General features: G+C 41.7%; 1 protein-coding gene across 1 annotated transcript in view; it reads left to right on the plus strand.

Annotated features, from left to right (window-relative positions):
- Positions 1 to 1,047: 1,047 nt before the first annotated feature.
- The window catches only part of SNTB2 (syntrophin beta 2), a 66,464-nt gene continuing 48,269 nt past the window's right edge, over positions 1,048 to 19,242 (plus strand). Inside the window, exon 1 of the mRNA XM_052656058.1 lies at positions 1,048 to 1,638. Within this exon, the coding sequence (XP_052512018.1) occupies positions 1,059 to 1,638 (580 nt within the window). The 5' untranslated portion in view covers positions 1,048 to 1,058. The remainder of the gene's footprint in view (positions 1,639 to 19,242) is intronic.

Below are 19,242 nucleotides of genomic sequence, written 5' to 3' on the forward strand. Positions count from 1 at the left end.
TGTCTTTTTTTCCTTTGAGTATAATTGCTTTACAATGTGTTACTTTCTGCTCTTCAAGCCCATGAAACTGTAAGAAGCCAGTGGATTGTATCACCTGTATCTTTGGATAAAAACCGCTGCAGGCCCTACATTGTGCAGTGTTTCTGGGGAGGCCCATGTGCACTTGCCCTAACATAAGGCCATGGCCTCCAGGGTGAGAAAGTCAGATCTACAAATTCAAGTCCAAACACTTCCAAATATGTGGTTATATGCCGCGTTTTACACTCGTATCCTGTCATTGCCACTGACCCTATCCTCTCTTGACATTGGATTCTGGCATCTCCCTAAGTAACCATCATTTTACAGATATCTTTGAGACCTACCTGTCGTGACTGCGGGGCTAAAGATATTTTTCCTCTGACATTACTGGCAAGTAAACAGGGGATTACAAAGCAGAGTGACAAATGCTCAGACTTTTGAGTTTCATTGTCACCTCTATAAAGCTGACCCCAGACCCAACTAAATGTTCTCATCTGCTCACAGGGCATTTTGTACTTGACACTCACCACATACTATAACATCAGGTTAGCTGATTCTCTTTGTTTTCCTCCCCAACTAGACTCTCAGCTCTCAGCTATGGTGCATTTTATTCATCTCATCTCCAGGCCTCAAAAAGGAGCACACTTGGCGGAGCGTTCTGTAAACCAATCAATGCAAAAGTGTACCTGCAACTGGGTCTTGCAGGCTTGCAAAGTGCCTCTCGAAGCTGATTTTACTCTCTCTGCCCAGGCAGCTCTGGCGAGTTGCACGGTAGAGGTCAGGAGCTGGGAGTGGGGAGATCGGAGGCGTACGAGGGAGAACGTGAGACAGTCCAAACCACGCGAGCTGCCCACGTCCGGTGAACTGTAACCCACTGGACCGCGGGCGACTCCTTAACCTCCCGGAAGCGGCTCGGCTGTCCTCTCCCCGCACCTCCGGAAGGTGGGCGTGGCCTCATGAATAATGAATCACCGCCGGGGGCGGGGCCGGACCCGCCCCCACGGGCGGGAAGGGGGAAGCGCCGAGGCTGCCTGACTGGAATGAGGGTAGCTGCGGCGACTGCGGCGGCGGGAGTGGGGCCGGCCATGGCGGTGTGGACGCGGGCCACCAAAGCGGGGCTGGTGGAGCTGCTCCTGAGGGAGCGCTGGGTCCGAGTGGTGGCCGAGCTGAGCGGGGAGAGCCTGAGCCTGACGGGCGACGCCGGGGCGGCTGAGTCTGAGCCCGCTCTCGGGCCCGCGGCGGCCGCCTTCAACGGCCTCCCGAACGGCGGTGGCGCCGGCGACTCGCTGCCCGGGAGCCCGAGCCGCGGCCTGGGGCCCCCGAGTCCACCCGCGCCGCCGCGGAGCCCGGCGGGCGAGGCGGGCGCGTCACCGCCGGTGCGCCGCGTCCGTGTGGTGAAGCAGGAGGCGGGCGGCCTGGGCATCAGCATCAAGGGCGGCCGCGAGAACCGGATGCCGATCCTCATCTCCAAGATCTTCCCGGGACTGGCGGCCGACCAGAGCCGGGCGCTGCGGCTGGGCGACGCCATCCTGTCGGTGAACGGCACCGACCTGCGCCAGGCCACCCACGACCAGGCCGTGCAGGCGCTGAAGCGCGCGGGCAAGGAGGTGCTGCTGGAGGGTGAGCCGGGCCGGCGGGCGGGCGGCGCTGGGCTGGGCTGGCCGGCGCTCACTTTGTTCTGCCACCCTGCCCCCTTTGCGGGGCCAGCCCCTTCCCTCCCACTCGGAGACCTCACCTTCCCCTCTGCTGGCGGCAGGCTTCCCCACAACCCCGTTGCTGGGGCTTTGGAGATGGAAAAACTGATGCTCCCTGCAGGAAAAGTTGGGCAGCCGCCGAAGTGTGGCTTGCAGTCCCCTAGGAAGGTTTTAGTTTGGAGCAGCCGTGCTTGAAGCCCCGCCTCTGCACGCTAAGCTGACACTAAGAACTAGAACAGGACTTCTGAAGGTCTCCGTTTGCCTCCTGAGTGGCGCTTTCTTCACTCATCTCTGGTTTCTTAGGCCAGGCAGGTCTGTTAAAAAAAAAATTTCATCCACACCGATGCCAGCGGTATGCTTGGGCAGACCACCAAAACGCTGGTTAATTTATGGGAATTTAACCCATCATTGGCTCTCAACAATAACCAAAGGAGATCATAGCACTTCATCGAAGCCAGAAAGCTGAAACAGCAAGTTTGTGTGGTTAATGAGCCTTGTTTAACAGTGGAGGCTCACGTGTTTGAACATTTACTGCCAACTAGAATTTTGCCCCTTTTTGCAGGAGACGGGGTGCCAGCTTCCTCCCATTCACAGGCTTCAAGGCTTTAAGCTTGAATTCAGAAGCCTGAAGTGTTAAATCTCAAGTCATGTTTGAATAGTCAAGATTATTCTTAGAAGTTTGAATGTGATCTGTTACCTGAGTCTTTTATGGAACTAAGGCAAAATAAATTTTATCTTCTTGAAGGACTCATGCATATTGGAGGTAATACTACTTCAGAAATTTTTGAGCGATCAGCCTTTCACCCATTCAGTCATTTAAGAGGCATTTATTGCTGACAATATAGAAGAGAATATAAAAGATGATGTGTCTCTATTTGGTGTCTAGTTGGGAAAATGATAGAAAAATGCAAAACAACTTACAAATTATAGATTGTGGAGTGCAAACTATATGAATACCAAGGGAGTGCAAAGTTAGGAAGTAGTGGAAATCAGCTTGATCAGGGAGGAGTTTTTCAAGAAGCTGAGTCTTGAGCCAGGTCTCCAAGGAAGTGATGGACATAGGCAGGGATGAGTCAAGAGGGTATTCCTGGCAGAGGAAGAACAGAAGGGAAGGGGTGGGGAGTGGAGGTAGGAAGGGGCCAGTCGTCAAACTGACTGAGTGGCCAGAAGTCTAGCTTGGCAAAGTGATTTTCACTTTTTCCTAAATCTGCTAGTAAACATTTGGGAAGGTGTTAGTTTCCAAGTAAATATTTTAATGTGCTCTAATTGTGAAATTCCAGTCTCCCACCTTATAATATCCTATTTATAAATATTTATATTTCACTTAGGTGGGGCAAGGCACTACTCAGAAATTAGTGTTAATAAAAGGAGTAAAATTATAAATTGTGGCGATGTGGGTTGTATGTGTGTAAAAAAAGAAAGAGTTGCCATAAATGTGTGTCTTGAAATTGTGCTAGCTAAGAATTTGGTTATAAATTCTTAGAGCCAGAATACTGACTGTAGTACTATTTATGTGGTGCTCAGTGGTGATGGGCAGATGTTTCAGCTCTTAACCCATATCTATATTTTTTAAATCTAGTTTTTGTTTAGATATAATTTGAACGTGGTATTCATACCACTTAAATAAAAATCATCTAGTAAACACTTCATAGTATTCATTAACCTAAAATAGGCCACATATGCTTTTAGAAGGAGGCTTTACAAATGGCAGCATAACATTTAGTGAATGTTTGTTTACCTAACACAGGTTCTACCTTATTTTCCTATTTTCTAAAAGACAAGACATTTTTGTTCTTATATGTGTGGAGAGGTATGAAACTGAACTTTAAAAATCAAAGGATATAAAAATAAAATTGCTTATAATATGCAGAAGCACTGCAAACAGTGATTTCATAGAATCAGTCAAACGTTTAAAATTGAGAACTAGTGACCCATCCAAGAAGGCTACTTCTAAAAGATAGATTTTTATGCTTAGAGTTTTAGAACTGAATGATCCTTCCATTTGATGTCTCAAAACTTGAAAAACTACCTTAACATAGCACAGTTTAACATAGCACAGTGATGCTCTTTTGTGGTGCGTGCAGGGAATTTTAGGCATGCCTTTATCACCCCCAGGCAAAGCAAAGCTGTACTCTCTGGTTGCCTGTGGTTAGGGAACCCAGTGAATTGAAGGTTTTTTGTTTTTTTTTTTAATCTCATGGATTTGTAGGGATTATTCATTCATACATCAAAGGTTTATTCAGCTCTTCCACTTGCCAGAGTCGCTTAAAAATAGTCTGATTTCTGCCCTCAGGAAGTTTGGAGTTGAGATAAGAGAGAGTTAAGAAATAGTACAGCTAAGGGCTAAAAACTGTGAGAATACAACTCTGGAGAGGGTGCAGTACAAAGAAAGACCCTTGTGGGCATCAGAGGTTGAGGATGCCCAAGAAGAGATTGATGGAGAAGTTCAAGTTTGAATCAAGCCTTCCCCTAAGGAGAGAGCTACCACCAGTAAAGACAAGTGAGAGACCTGAAGAAGTCATTTTGCCCAGGGAGGTTAGAGCACAAATGAGGGCTTTGTGGTCAGCTAGACCAGGGTATGTTTCTGGCTAGTGGTTTGTAACCCCTAGGCAAGTTACTCAACCTTGCTGCACCTTAGTTTCCTCATCTGTAAAACCAGGATGATGATAACACCTCTTCACAGGGCTGTTGTTCATTTGACAGTTTTTGTGCCGGGAGCCTTTGGGGGAACTGGGAATAGAAGCAGTAAGCAACAGTAATGAAAACAAAGTCTGAATAAGGAAGGTAGGACTGGGTCATGAAGGTATGCTACGAGTTAACAAAGACTCTCAGAATAGCCAGAATATCAAGTTGTTAAAATCCAGGGCTCCATTTTACTTGAAAAGAAATACATGATAAGAATAAGTTATTTAAGGTGAACAGGTCAAGAATGATTTTGCATTTTTGGCATGCAGACCCATTTTTCTAATCTTGTTTTCCTGTCATCCTTCGTGTAGGCCAACTTTTTTATCCTTAAATTTTGCATTTACTTTTCCATCCCTCTGATTGTTCCTGTTCCTTCACACTTGCTGCTCAGAACCTTATAACTTGCTAATAACCTTGTACTTGTAGTTTTGACTAATGTCTGATGTTAAGATATGCAGAGATACACAGATTTTCAGCATAAAGGGGTGACTGCTCTTCCATCATATTGTATGAGTTAAACTATATCTCTGTGTTAGAGAGAGTCTATCCAGAAAGCTTCTAGAATTTATATTTGAATTAGACTACACATTGAAAAGTGTTCCAGAGGAGGTTAGGAAAGACAGAATGGTGTTCATTGTAACATCTGAAATTTGAGAAAAGAATCAGTAAAATTTTGAAGCAATTCTCGTTGGAATATTGCTGGAAAATCATCTTTTATTGTGTAAATATGATTCTAAAATTATTGTTATCAAATCTATGGAAAAGAAAATAGTTAAGTATGTAGAGAAAGTAGACTGATGTGAAATTTAATTTCAGAGCTGAAAATAATTTTTGTATCTAGAATAGTTTGAGATTTTGAGTGTCATATATGACTGATGCTTTGTGTTTGTTAAAGGACATGTAACTACTGATGTTATTAGGCTGCTCATTTGAAGAAGCTAGTTTGGGTTCTTAAACTGCTGTTTTCTTCACTGTGTGTTGGAAAGTTTGAGAGTCTTCTAGAGAAAACATTTTACATTTTCTTTGAGACTTTGCCATATATATTCATCAGTCTGTGTCTTAAAGAACCACTAAATTGTCGGGGCATTTTATGTTTCTGGATTTTGTTTTTTTTTGACTAGCCTCATTGTATTTCATTTGAGTGATTAAGCATGTTTATATAAGCAGCTACATGTTTGTAGCCAGATTATTTCTTATAGAGTCCCCTTCATGCTAAAATATGCTCTCTATATTATTAGAAAAATATGAGAAATTTATTGGTTCTAATACAGAGTGGTTATGAAAATTCTAAGAGCATTTTTGGAAACCATACCTGGGCTTTAATTTAGATCTCAACTGCAATTCAGAACTTCAGCTGATGTATTCCCTGGTCTGTAGTCCTTCAAGGATAAAGGTTACTTTACTTTGTGATCAGATGTGTATCCTTGTACCTGAGGGATGAGGGCCTGTGCCTATGGAACAGTGTTCTGCTGGGCTTAGCAGACTGGGTCATTGGAGGATCCAATCACTGTCCTTGGATAGGCCAGCATACTCTCCTCACCAGCTAAACAGATGATGCTGCTTGCTTGTATTTCCCACTGAATAGCATGACAGTGCCTTAAAGTTTTTACCTGGGTTTTAAAATTATATGTGCATTTTCATGTGTATTTTCTCATTTGACCTTTACATCATCCTTTGAGGCTGGTGTTGATTGCACTGAAGTTCATTCATGTTAAATGAATTACTGAATGTCTCAGAATTTCTCTTTATTTTTAGGGGAAAAATGTTCATGTTTCTTGTGAGCATGAGGAAAAGTCTTACCTGGAATTTTAAAAATTGTAAAATAAAAAAAAGTCTCATCTTGCAGATAAAGGATAAATGACCAAAGAGGTCAAATAAGCATGTTTAAGGTCATCTAACTAACCAGTTATGGAACTTGGACTAAGACCCAGTTAGTTCACTGCTGTCTCCCTGGCACCATGATATCTACGGCCAGTCAGTCAGAACTTGTGGCGTCTCATGCATCATCACGTTGCAGCATGCGAAAGCAGCTGACGATGGTCGGTCCCTGGCCTCGGAGAACGTGGACTGAAACTGGGGCGAGAAAACCTCCCAACAGAGAGGAATTGCTGCAATGTACAGTGCTCAATCTTCAAGAATTCTCTGAAGAGGTGATCCTCTGGGGGATGGAAGAGTCAAGTGTGACTTCATGGGGAAAGGATACTTTTGTCTGAGCTTGAAGGATGAGTTGCTCCTCTGTAGTTGGAAGGCAGTTCAGCGTGAGGAGGTAACATGCGCAGAAGCCAAAGCAGGCATGACTTGTAATAGGAAGTGACAATAGGAATGGACTTGGGGGAAGAAAATTAAGCCAAGTAGATAAGTTGAAACCAGATTATGCAAGGCCTTGAAAGCAGGCCAAGGAATTTGGACTTTTTCATTCTGTCAACCTTAAGTATCTACTGCAAGTGAGGTGTTCTGGTAGATGCTGGGAACTCAAAATTGGGAGTAACCCCTGCCCTTTAGGCTTGTAGGGAAGCAGTTATGCAGACTGTGATAAATGTTTTAAAAGAGATGAGAATCTGGTGCCCTGGAAGCAGAGGTAGAAGTGCAAAGGAGATGGCCCATCAAAGGCAGGGAAGTGATGAGCAGCTGGTGTGTGGAGAGAAGTGAAGCGTGGGAAGGTGTGGGAAGGGTGTGGCAGCAGAGCAGGCTGGAAAGGTGGGCAGAGGCCAGATTGGTGGGCAGTGCCAAGCAGTGGGCTCTAAGTGGAGTTTATATTTGCAACCTAAAACCTAAAAGAAGAACTTTAGTTGCATTAGTGTTTATAGATAACCCTGGTTCTCTTCCTCAGTCTTATAAGACAGTGACATTTCATACTTGATGCACAGGGTGATGTCTCCAGGGAAGAGTGAAAGCTTCACAGAGCACAGGAGTTGAGAGTGGTGACTTTGTTCATTTTTCTGCTCCTATCTTTGCAACTTATTACTTGAGCCTGGTTTAGTGGATTTATGATATATTATCTGCTTTTAACTACATTTATCTTTACAAAGTGAGCAGGTGGCTTAAAGATTTGCACAGAGAAACCTTGGATTCACGATAATTCTAGCAATACAAATAATAACAAAAAAGTCGTTTTACTTTTCTCCTGGTAGGAGCTCTTTGTCACATTTCAGGGTAATCCTGTCTGTTAAGACATCAACCTAAAAAATGAAATCATCAAGAAAAGTATTTAAAATGTGGATTAACACATTACCTTTAGTAATGAACTATATAAGGCTGTGTTGTACTTCGAATCATACAGTAGCTAATGATGGCATAACTTCATCAGGGATATATTTAGTGTATTTATTTCATCTTTACCTCATTCATTCTTGATGTTTATGTCTTGTATATGTTTTATAATACGTATGCTTTAACGAATATTTGTAGGATGAGCACGTAGGCTCACATATTTACTGATGGGTGTGTACTATCAAGAGTTTCAGATCTGGCAAGCCACCCAGGTTGTTAAAAGTGCTTTAAATAAGGAGTGCTTTAAACAAAGCAGCAATCTGCCAGAAAGAGTGGCAGATGCGGAGTGTAGGAGCTCAAGACTATGAGGTCAGGGAAAGCACTTAGGAGCCTGTTGGGACACCGTAAAGCTAGTGAGACTGGATAGGACAGTTATGAAGCTGAAAGATACTAAGTAGATAGAAGTGGTGATTCTAAATGATGTTTGGAGGAGGAAAGGAAAAGAGAGAGAGGATAACCCCTAGATGTCTGGCCTGGGAAAGTGGATAACTGTGAAACCAGAATGAATGGGGGAGGAACTCATTTTTTTCTGGGGAAGAGAAGTTTGGTTTTGGACTTGTAGAATTTGAGTCACCTGTGTGACATCCTGGTGCAGATGGCTGATACAGGTCTGTAGTCAAGAGAAATGTCAGAAATGAGCTGAAGATTCATGAGATGTTACTATAGGAGGGATTATTGATGCCATAAGTGTCGATGTAATCGTTAGGAGAGTGCAAATTAAAGAGAAGTGGGGACAGGATGGAACCCTGCAGAACTGATCTATTTAAAAGCAAGAGTGGAGGAACAGAAATCTGGAAAGAAGTGGTTTCAAAAAGGAGGAGGTGATCAGCATCTTGAGATGCTGGCGAAGTCAAGAAGGAAACAGAAGTCCATTGGATTTGGTGATTAGAGAACAAGAACATGAGAGTTCTCTTAAGAGCAATTTCAGCTGAGTGACAGGAACAGAGAGCAGTGAATAGACCATACTTCTCAGCTTCTAAAGCTTCTCAGAAAAATAAACGCCACGAAGGTGGTAGCTAGAGTTGAATAAAGTATCCAAGAAGAATCCTACTTTTGTAGTTGTTTGGTTTTTATTTTGTTTTAAGGGAAAGAATTGCGACCTCTTTGTACAGTAAGGAGAAAAGGCTGGCCGAGAAGGGAGAGGCTGAAGAGATAGAAGGGATGGGGAACTGATGCAATCCATTCTCGAGCCAGGAAGTGACATGATGGGAACAGAATTTTGGGTTGGCAGCAGTGGACGCACTGGATGCAATGCGAGAGGAAAGAGCAAAGGTAGGAAAAAGCACAGCTGTTGCAGAGAAGAGGAGTCCAACGCAGAGACGGTGACCACTGGAGGGGGTGACAGTGGTGGTGCTGGGAGCAGGGGCAGGTTCGATTCAAGAAACACTTTAAAGCAGGTGATTTCTTGCCAGGGAACAGCAGTATCCACTAGGGACCTTTTCCTGCCCAGATAGCCTCCTGCTGACTGCCTGGGACGCCCCAAGTTTGGACACTTGTAGAGAATCTCTGGCCTCTGTCACTAGCACAGGAATTTGATCCCTCAGAGTCGTTGGAGTGGAAACTAGAGAGCCACTGTTTTGAAGGAAGAAATGACAGGATGTGGGGGTAGATTGGATATAGTGAATTAACTCTGGGACAGGGACAGGGACGGCAGAAGCACTCAGCCATGTTATAAAGCCCTTAGGCAGCGTAACTCTTGTCAGCTGGCTGTGGGGTTGAGAAGAAAAATTTTAGTTTATAAACATCACATCTAGTCACATGGCATAAGAACATATTCTTCCTTTAAAGGTTTTATCCCCCTAGATTGGTGAAAGGAGTTTTGGGCTTCTGGAGAAATGATGGTATATTTGGGTGAGTTTAATATTTTGTATCTGGAGAAGTAACTTGATTTAGTTCCTTAAGTGCCATTCTAAGGAATATGCACTGAGTCTTTCATAAAATGTGTTTTCATTTCAGTGTGAAAACAAAAATTTGTGAAATAATTCTGTATATAAACAGTGCCAGTGATTATGATATCAGTAGATTTAAAAAGAGTAGAGTTACAAAACTCAAATTTGGTTTGGTTTCTGTGATCCGGCTCCCACGACATTGCTAGAATGATTCGACATGTAAACTAGGGAAGAATATGTGAAGTGCAACCTTTAATTTTGGCCAAACCTCGTGGCTTGCCAATCTTAGTACCCCATGAGTGAAAGTGAAAGCCCTAACCACTAGACTGCCAGGGAATTCCCAAAATGCAGCTTTTTACAAAAATTACTTTGACTTTTCTGCAACATTTTTTTCTTTCTACTGTCTTCTACTCTTTTTTTTTTTAATTTTTCAAGTATTTCAAAATGCTTTATGAAAATAAAGTTGATGGGATAGAGAGATGAAAAAGTTGAATCTTTATCTTTAAATTTAATTAAGCTATTGTATATATAAAATATTTACTCCTCACACTTGGAAATTGGGGAGTTTTGAGTTTTCATTGAAAGAGACAAAGGTTTATTTTTGGTAAAATCAGTTGATAACAAGGTGTTTTTTTTTTTTTTTAAGAAAAGATAATGCACGTGCATTATTCAAGGCTTTTTTGGTTTCACCACCGGTTCAAATTGAAGGGTGGAAGTATTGGAAAGATATAGACAGGTCTCAGGACTCCAGGAAAAGCTGAGCCTCAGAAATGTCAAGGACCCAGGCAGTGCTGAGGACTACGCTTTCCACTTTTGCTCATGTCTCCTCATCTCAGAGCTTCTCTGTTTTTCTCTGAGAACGTTCTTTTGCAACAGCTTTGTTCTAGTCCTTTTACGGTTTCACTTTTTAATCTACACCAGGTTTATTTTGACATAGGTATGCGAGAGATTCCACTTTCTATGCTTTTCCAAATAGTTAACGACTGTCTCAGCATTTGTCAAATAAACCTCTTGTGTGCACTGTCTACCCACTCCAGTGTTCTTGTCTGGAGAATCCCAGGGACAGAGGAGCCTGTTGGGCTGCCATCTATGGGGTCGCACAGAGTCGGACACGACTGACGCGACTTAGCAGCATGCACTGTCTGCTAGATTGATGGGGCTGCCTGGAGTGCCATGTGGGGAAAGATTCCAAAGCCATATCTGGGTGCAGCAGGAGAACAGTCTATGCTTAACTAGGGACGTCTGCAATGAGTGTGCTGCGTTGAGGTATATAATACACATGCTACATACCTGTCACCATAGGAATGACCCATTCTTCCCTCACTGATTTGAATTGTACCATTGTTTATATGTTTAATTTTTATATTCTGCAATCTGATTCTGGACTTTTTATTTGAGTGTTTTGTAACCACACCGTATGTTGTAACTTTAACAGTTAATAACTGATCATTCAAGTGGATTACACCATTCAAGAAGAATTTGGAAAAATAACAATGAATAATTAGAGGCTGGTGTACTTACTTATTTATCCAGATAAATTTTGGAGTGATTTTATCATTTCTTAAATCCTTTGGGATTTTGATTAAAATTATATTAAATCCATAAATTAATTTTTAAGAGAACTGAGATCTTTGTAATATCTCTTTCCCAGTCATTTTGCCAGAAGTATTGGACCTCACTCATATATTCCAGGCATGTAGCAGGAGATAACGGGATGTTGTGGTTGGCCAGCCTAAATCACATGGGAGTTTCTCAAAAGATAATCAAGCTGATGTTACCAAAAGAAGGGGGAGTGGATGGTAGGCAGACATAAACAACCGACACCCACTCCAATGTTCTAAAACCACCAGAGGTTCATAGTAGAGATTAAATGAGAAACTACCATATAAGTGAAGAGATTTAGAAACTTTATAAACAGCTATAAAAGGAAACCAAGAAGAATACCTTTGCTTGGGTACAGGCGAGCTAGTTGGAGCATTTCAAAGATTCTTGAAACTCGAAAGTGCATAATAAATTATTAGTCTCAGCATTCTCTTTTGAACATCAATTTTATATACATTTCAAGCAACTTCTCCAGATTGTATTACGATTATCGTGTTATAACTAGGGAAAGAAAACTATCTAGAGCTTACAGACGGGACCTGGCGTCAGAGGTAGAATGGGATGGAGAAAAATCTTTGTCTATCAGAACAGACATAGACAGTTTTTTTAGTAAGAATTATTTTGGTTTGCAGAAACCCAAACCAAACGGAGCAGAAGTGGAATGTACTGCCTCATATAACTGCTAAGACTGGGGGTGGATCTAGGTTTAGGTCCAGAGGGATCCAAAGGCTCAAATTATCTTGGCTGCAACATCTGCTGTGGAGAATCTAATTCTGTGGAGTCAGCTAAGATGGCGCCAGCAGTTGTAGGAATGTATTGCCCTAACTTAATAACCTCTTTAAAAAAGGACAGTTTTTATTCTAGCACCTGCAGTTTCTGGGAAGGACTCTGATTAACTCTGCTTTGTCTACCCTTGGGACATATCTCTGTTTCCACAATGGTGGAGACTACGATCCCGGCTTGCCTCATGTGCCCATCCTCGGTGTGCTGAGATCGGCAGCATCACCGCACTATGAAATGTGGAATAGAGTGGATGCTAAGCAAACTTATGTCCATGACAATAATGCAGACTTTGAAGCTAGAGTGCTTGAAATATTTTTGTAGCTAAATTGTAAAGTTTTTAAAAGTTAAAACAATAGAAATAAGTAATAGTGACATTATTGAGACCTTTACTCTGCTAAGCAATTTACATGCATTGTCACAGTTTCTTTTAACAGCCCCGTGAGGCAGGTATCATCATGCCCATCTTAAATGTGAAGAAATTGAACCCTGCAGAGATGAAATAATTTGCCCAAGGTTGCAGCACTTGGATGGTAGAGGCACAGATTTATCAGACTCCACAGCTGCTGCTATTTACTGTTTTGATAGATCGCTTCTCCAGTGAATCAGTTTAAGAAGCTAGCAAGCCTGAAGACCAGTAGAATTTATCACTGTGATTGGCTTCATGTGCAGGAAGTCATGCTCTGGATTCTGGGTTGTTGCATCAGTCCTCTGAAGGGTATTATTGTTAGTGCCTCCCAGTCTTTGATTTTCCGTGCCAGGCACAAATAGATAGGTGTATGTGATTAATCAGTTCATTGAATATGCACATTTCTGCTGGATACTCGGAGAAGTAGAAAGAAAACATGAGCCCCACCACCCTTACCTCCAAATGGCTTTATAAATGCTAATAAACTGACATAAGTTAATCTAGACTGTCTCATACATATTATACAAGTGATAGACAAATGCTGAGAGAACTTGCAGTGCAGGAATGACGGACGTTAGAAATGTGTTTCTCTCAGGTGTGAGGGGGGCAGGCTGTGGTATTGGCGTGGGAGGTCTTCAGGATGAAGGTATTATTAATTTCTTCAAAGACTGTTGATTACACGCTAGAATAAAACTGCGTTTATTTTTATTTATCTATTTTGGCCACACTGTCAGGCTTGTGGGATTTTAATTTCCCAACCAGAGACTGAACCCAGGCTCCGGGCAGTGAAAGCACAGAGTCCTAACCACTGGACCACCAAGGAATTCTGTGAACTGCATTTATTTTTACAGTGAACGTAAAATAACGTTAATGAAAAAATTAAGCTCTTTGTTGTTCAGTCGTTCAGTCATGTCTGACTCTTTGCGACCCTGTGGACTGCAGCACGCCAGGCTTCCCTGTCCTTCACCATCTCCTGGGGCTTGCTCAAACTCATGTCCATTGAATTGGTGATGCCATCCAACCATCTCATCCTCTGTCGTCCCCTTCTCTTCCTGCCTTTAGTCTTTCCCAGCATCAGCCAAAACAGCCACAAAAAAGACTAAAGTGAAATTCTTAAAGTCATTGCTCACAACAGATGTTTTAATATTGATCTACTTTATCCATTTATAGTATAATAGAGTTGATTTTTATACTTGTTAATTTCATCTAGGATGCAGAATAATGATATCCTCACAAGATGAGTGCAAAGCATTTATACTGGAAATTAAGTAATAGTTTTAAATGCTAACAAGCTGGTTTGTAGCAGCCAGGTCTTGCAGGTATTCTCAGAAAGCCAAATTTGTAGGTTTTTTCCCACAATATATTTTGATAAGAAACATGTTTTCTTGAATGTTTTTCCTCTGCACTCTCTCTAAGGAGATTGTGGTTGGAGAAAGATCTCAATTTGCTCTTATTTCTCTACCACCCACCAGTTGACTCCCACTATTCTCCATTTATTTCTCATATTCCCTCCTACTTTCTCTGTGCTTGGGACTCAAGAGAAGTCTTTGGGATCTTTAAGCATCTCCACCCTTAGGGATATAGTCATAGAAACTGAGTCTTTTTTTCCTTTTTTTTTTTTTTAGAAACTGAGTCTTGTACCAGAAATACTTAGGTCCCAAACTGAAGCATGAGAGGACAAGATACTTAGGAAAAAAAAAAAACCAGCAAAGCATTTCTAGTGACCATTAGTTCCCTATGTGACCTTGGATAAAATATTAGCATTACAAGCCTTGCATTTCTTATCTATTAAAAATAAAATGCCTTTTAATTCTCATATTTTATAGTTCTATAATGACACAGAGAATGCACAGTTACAGTTACTATAAACTGACTATAGAAATAGATGGATTGTCAGGGAGGATATAATCCAATTAATTTTAATAACAGTTCAGTTCAGTCACTCAGTCGTGTCCGACTCTTTGTGACCCCATGAATCACAGCACGCCAGGCCTCCCTGTCCATCACCAACTCCCAGAGTTCACTCAAACTCATGTCCATCGAGTCAGTGATGCCATCTAGCCATCTCATCCTCTGTCGTCCCCTTTTCCTCCTGCTCCCAATCCCTCCCAGCATCAGGGTCTTTTCCAATGAGTCAACTCTTCGCATGAGGTGGCCAAAGTATTGGGAGTTTCACCTTCAGCATCATTCCTTCCAAAGAACACCCAGGACTGATCTCCTTCAGAATGGACTGGTTGGATCTCCTTGCAGTCCAAGGGACTCTCAAGAGTCTTCTCTAACACCACAGTTCAAAAGCATCAATTCTTCAGTGCTCAGCTTTCTCCACAGTCCAACTCTCACATCCATACATGACCACTGGAAAAAACGTAGCCTTGACTAGACGGACCTTTGTTTGCAAAAGTAATGTCTCTGCTTTTCAATATGCTGTCTAGGTTGGTCATAACTTTTCTTCCAAGGAGTAAGCGTCTTTTAATTTCATGGCTGCAATCACCATCTGCAGTGATTTTGGGGCCCCCCCAAAATAAAGTCTGACGCTGTTTCCACTGCTTCCCCATCTATTTCTCATGAATGATGGGACCAGATGAGATATTCCAAATATAGTGAAGCTCTCTGATCATTCAGATGGAACCTCAGCATTTATAATGCTTCATTCTGCACTTTATTTATTTATTGACTATACCTGAGGGCATGTAAGATTTTTTAGTTCCCCTGACCAGGGATGGAATCTGTGTCCCCTGCAGTGGAAGTATGGAGCTCTAACCACTGGACCGTCAGGGAATTCCCTCAACTTTATTGTTGAGAGAGAGATACATAGAAGTGCCAGATAAGAAATTTGCAGAAAAATCAGCTTTTGCTCTTCTGTTCTTTAGTCGTGTCTACCTTTCATTATAGCTAGTAACTAATCTTTAAAACAACATAGGCAACATTTATTAAGCTATCTTTTACTCCAAGCAGAGGAGAATCACTTAAGGAAGAAGGAAAACTGAGCGATCTAGATTACAATTAATTTTGCCACTGATTACCGTGTAACTTAAGGTTTGTTCATTGTTCTTTAGTGAGCAAGGGCAAGACTATCTTAATGAATATTGCAAAGAAAAACCAAAACCTGGGACTTAGATGCCAAATAATTCCTTTTTCTTTGCCCCTGTTCAGTTCAGTTTAGTTCATTCGCTCAGTCGTGTCTGACTCTTTGCGACCCCATGAATTGCAGCACGCCAGGCCTCCCTGTCCATCACCATCTCCCAGAGTTCACTCAAACTCACGCCCATCGAGTCGATGATGCCATCCACTCATCTCCTCCTCTGTCATCCCCTTCTCCTCCTGCCCCCAATCCCTCCTAGCATCAGAGTCTTTTCCAATGAGTCAACTCTTCACATGAGGTGGCCAAAGTACTGGAGTTTCAGCTTTAGCATCATTCCTTCCAAAGAACACCCAGGGCTGATCTCCTTTAGAATGGACTGGTTGGATCTCCTTGCAGTCCAAGGGACTCTTTATTATATTTATTTGTGTTGACCATTATTGTCAAGCAAATTTATTCATGGAATAAATTTAGGAATTTAGATGTCAAAGAGTAGAACACAGCTGACGGAACAGCAACAGTGAGGAAGATGAATGGAGTTGGGGAGAGGTTCATGGGGGCTTTTTGTTAGGAAATAAAGCTGAACAAATAGGACAGAATTTTAAGATTGATAAAGTTGAGTTATGTGAATGTTCATTATACTGTACTCTATGTATTTAAGCATATTTTAAATATTTCACAGCTTTTAAAATTCAGATAAAATTTAGCCAACTGTCCAGTTTTTCTTTATGCTGGATCACTTAACTATCACTTTGATTCTGACTTCTTAACATTAAAAAAAAACTTCAAGTATAATTAACATACAAAATGTGTTGTTAGTTGTTCATTTCAATGAATTTTTACCATTTTATACACCTGTGTAACCACTACATAAGCTATAGAACATTTCTCACCTCCAGAAAGTTCCCTCATGGCCATTTCCAGTCCATTCCTTTCCCCACCCCACCCCTAGGAACCATTTTTAAATTTCTTTCACCACAAATTAGTTTTGTCTATTCTTTTTTTTCTAAATTTTATTTATCTGTTTTTGGCTGTGCTGGGTCTTCATTGCTGTGTACATTTGTGTGTGTGTGTGTGTGTGTGTGTGTGTGTGTGTGTGTGTGTGTGCGCGCATGCGCAGGCTTTCTCTAGTTGCAGCAAGTGAGGGCTTCTCATTGCAGTGGCTTTTCTTGCGGAGCACAGACTCTAGGGCACACAGGCTCATAGCCTCTAGGGCGAGAGCTCAGTGGTTGTGGCACATGGGCTTAGTTGCTCTGAGCCATGTGTAATCTTTCTGGATCATGGATGGAACTCACGTTGCCTACATTGGCAGGTGGATTCCTATCCACTGTGCCATGAGGTAAGTCCCAGTTTTGTCTGTTCTTGAAATTCATTGGAATGGAATCAAAAGTGTCGAAGTCCTTTTACCTAAATTTTTACTGGGTTGTTTATCTCTTTGTTGTTGGTTTGTAGAACTCTTTATATATTCTAGACACAAGTCTGTTGTCAGATGTCTATGTTGTAACTATTTTTTCAATCCTGTATCTTGTCTACTCAATTTCTTTTTCTTTTTAAAGCTGTAAAATTGCCAGTTTTATTCCTCTGGCTGATAGGTCAAGAGGTAATTTGAGGTTTACATTTTTTTTAAACAATTCTTTCATCAAGAGTTTAGGTGCTCCAGTTGCCCTTATATAAACTGATTGCAAATTCTTTGACTGACTTTTAATTATGGAAAAACCTTTAATTCTTTTTGTGTGTTTGATGTGTTCTTTAAGAAATACATATAAGCAAAAAGAAAAAAATACCACGCAGAAATAGGCACAGTTAAATTTTTGATATATGTATGAATGTGTACACACATGCACACACACACACACACACAATTTGAGATTTTCTTCTACATATGTAAGCTGATACTAAATATACTTCCTTGTAGCCTGTTAAATTTTACTTTATGATATGAGGTGAACATATTTTCATGCATATATGTGAAACTTCCCGATTGAAAAATAGACCTGGAGAATGTGTCAAAATAGAAAATCCAGATGCTGGTAACAAGGAAACTACCTAAAACAAAACTACACCAGATGATTAAAAATAAAGCAAAAGTCAGAGAAACACCAGAAAATGCTAACAGAAAGAAAGCAGGGGCCAGTTTTTAATATTAGACCAAAAGGAATTCAAGGCCAAAAGCGAACAGGATGAGGAGGGCAGTGTGAATGTCTTTGTTTCCAGTTCAGTTCAGTCACATGCGACTCTTTGTGATCCCATGGACTGCAGCACACCATGCTTCCCTGTCCATCACCAGCTCCCAGAGCTTACTCAAACTCATGTCCATTGAGTCAGTGATGCCATCCAACCATCTCATCCTCTGTCATCCCCTTCTCCTCCTGCCTTCAATCTTTCCCATCATCAGGGTCTTTTCCAATGAGTCAGTTCTTTGCACCAGGTGGCCAAAGTATTGGAGTTTCAGCTTCAACATCAGTCCTTCCAATGAATATTCGGGACTGATTTCCTTTAGGATGGACTGGTGGGATCTCCTCACAGTCCAGGGGACTCTCAAGAGCCTTCTTCAACACCACAGCTCAAAAGCATCAATTCTTCGGTGCTTAGCTTTCTTTATAGTCCAACTCTCACATCCATACATGACTACTGGAAAAACCATACCTTTGACTAGACAGATCTTCATTGACAAAGTAATGTCTCTGCTTTTTAATATGCTGTCTAGGTTTGTCATAGCTTTTCTTCCACGGAACAAGCATCTTTTAGTTTCAGGGTTGCAGTCACTATCTGCAGTGATTTTGGAGCCCCCCCAAAATAAAGTCTGTCACTGTTTCCATTGTTTCCCCGTCTGTTTGCCATGAAGTGATTGGACCGGATGCCATGATGTTAGTTTTCTGAATGTTGAGTTTTAAGCCAACTTTTTCCTTTTCTCTTTCACTTTCAAGAGGCTCTTTAGTTCTTCTTCCCTTTCTGCCATAAGGGTGATGTTATCTGCATATCTGAGATGTGAAATATTGATACTTCTCCTGGCAATCTTTATTCCAATTTATGCTTCATCCAGCCCAGCATTTCTCATGATGTACTCTACATATAAGTTAAATAAGCAGGGTGACAATAGACAGCCTTGACGTTCTCCTTTCCCAGTTTTGAAGCAGTCTGTTCCCTGTCCAGTTCTAACTGTTGCTCACAGATTTCTCAGGAGGCAGGTAAGCTGGTCTGGTATTCCCATCTCTTGAGGAATGTTCCACAGTTTGTTATGATCCACACAGTTAAAGTCTTTGACATAGTCAATAAAACTGAAGTAGATGTTGTTCTGGAACTCTTGCTTTTCAATGATCCAACAGATGTTGGCAATTTAATCTCTGGTTCCTCTGGCTTTTCTAAATCCAGCTTGAACATCTGGAAGTTCATGGTTCACATACTTTTGAAGCCTGACTTGGAGAATTTTGAGCATTACCTTGCTAGCGTGTGAGATGAATACAATTGTGCACTAGTCTGAACATTCTTTGGCATTGCCCTTCTTTGGGATTGGAATGAAAACTTACCTTTTCAAAGGTCAGTTTTCTAAATTTGCTGGCATATTGAGTGCAGCTCTTTCACAGCATCATTTTAGGATCTGAAATAGCTCAACTGGAATTGCATCATCTTCACTAGCTTTGTTCATAGTGATGCTTCCTAAGGCCCACATGACTTCGCATTCCAGGATGTCTGGCTCTAGGTGAGTGATCACACCATCATGGTTATCTGGATCATGAAGACCTTTTTTGTATAGTTCGTGATTTTTGCCACCTCTTCTTAATGTCTTCTGCTTCTGTTAGGTCCATACCATTTCTG

Source organism: Budorcas taxicolor, chromosome 18 (assembly GCF_023091745.1).
Source record: "Budorcas taxicolor isolate Tak-1 chromosome 18, Takin1.1, whole genome shotgun sequence".
Classification (NCBI taxonomy): domain Eukaryota; kingdom Metazoa; phylum Chordata; class Mammalia; order Artiodactyla; family Bovidae; genus Budorcas; species Budorcas taxicolor.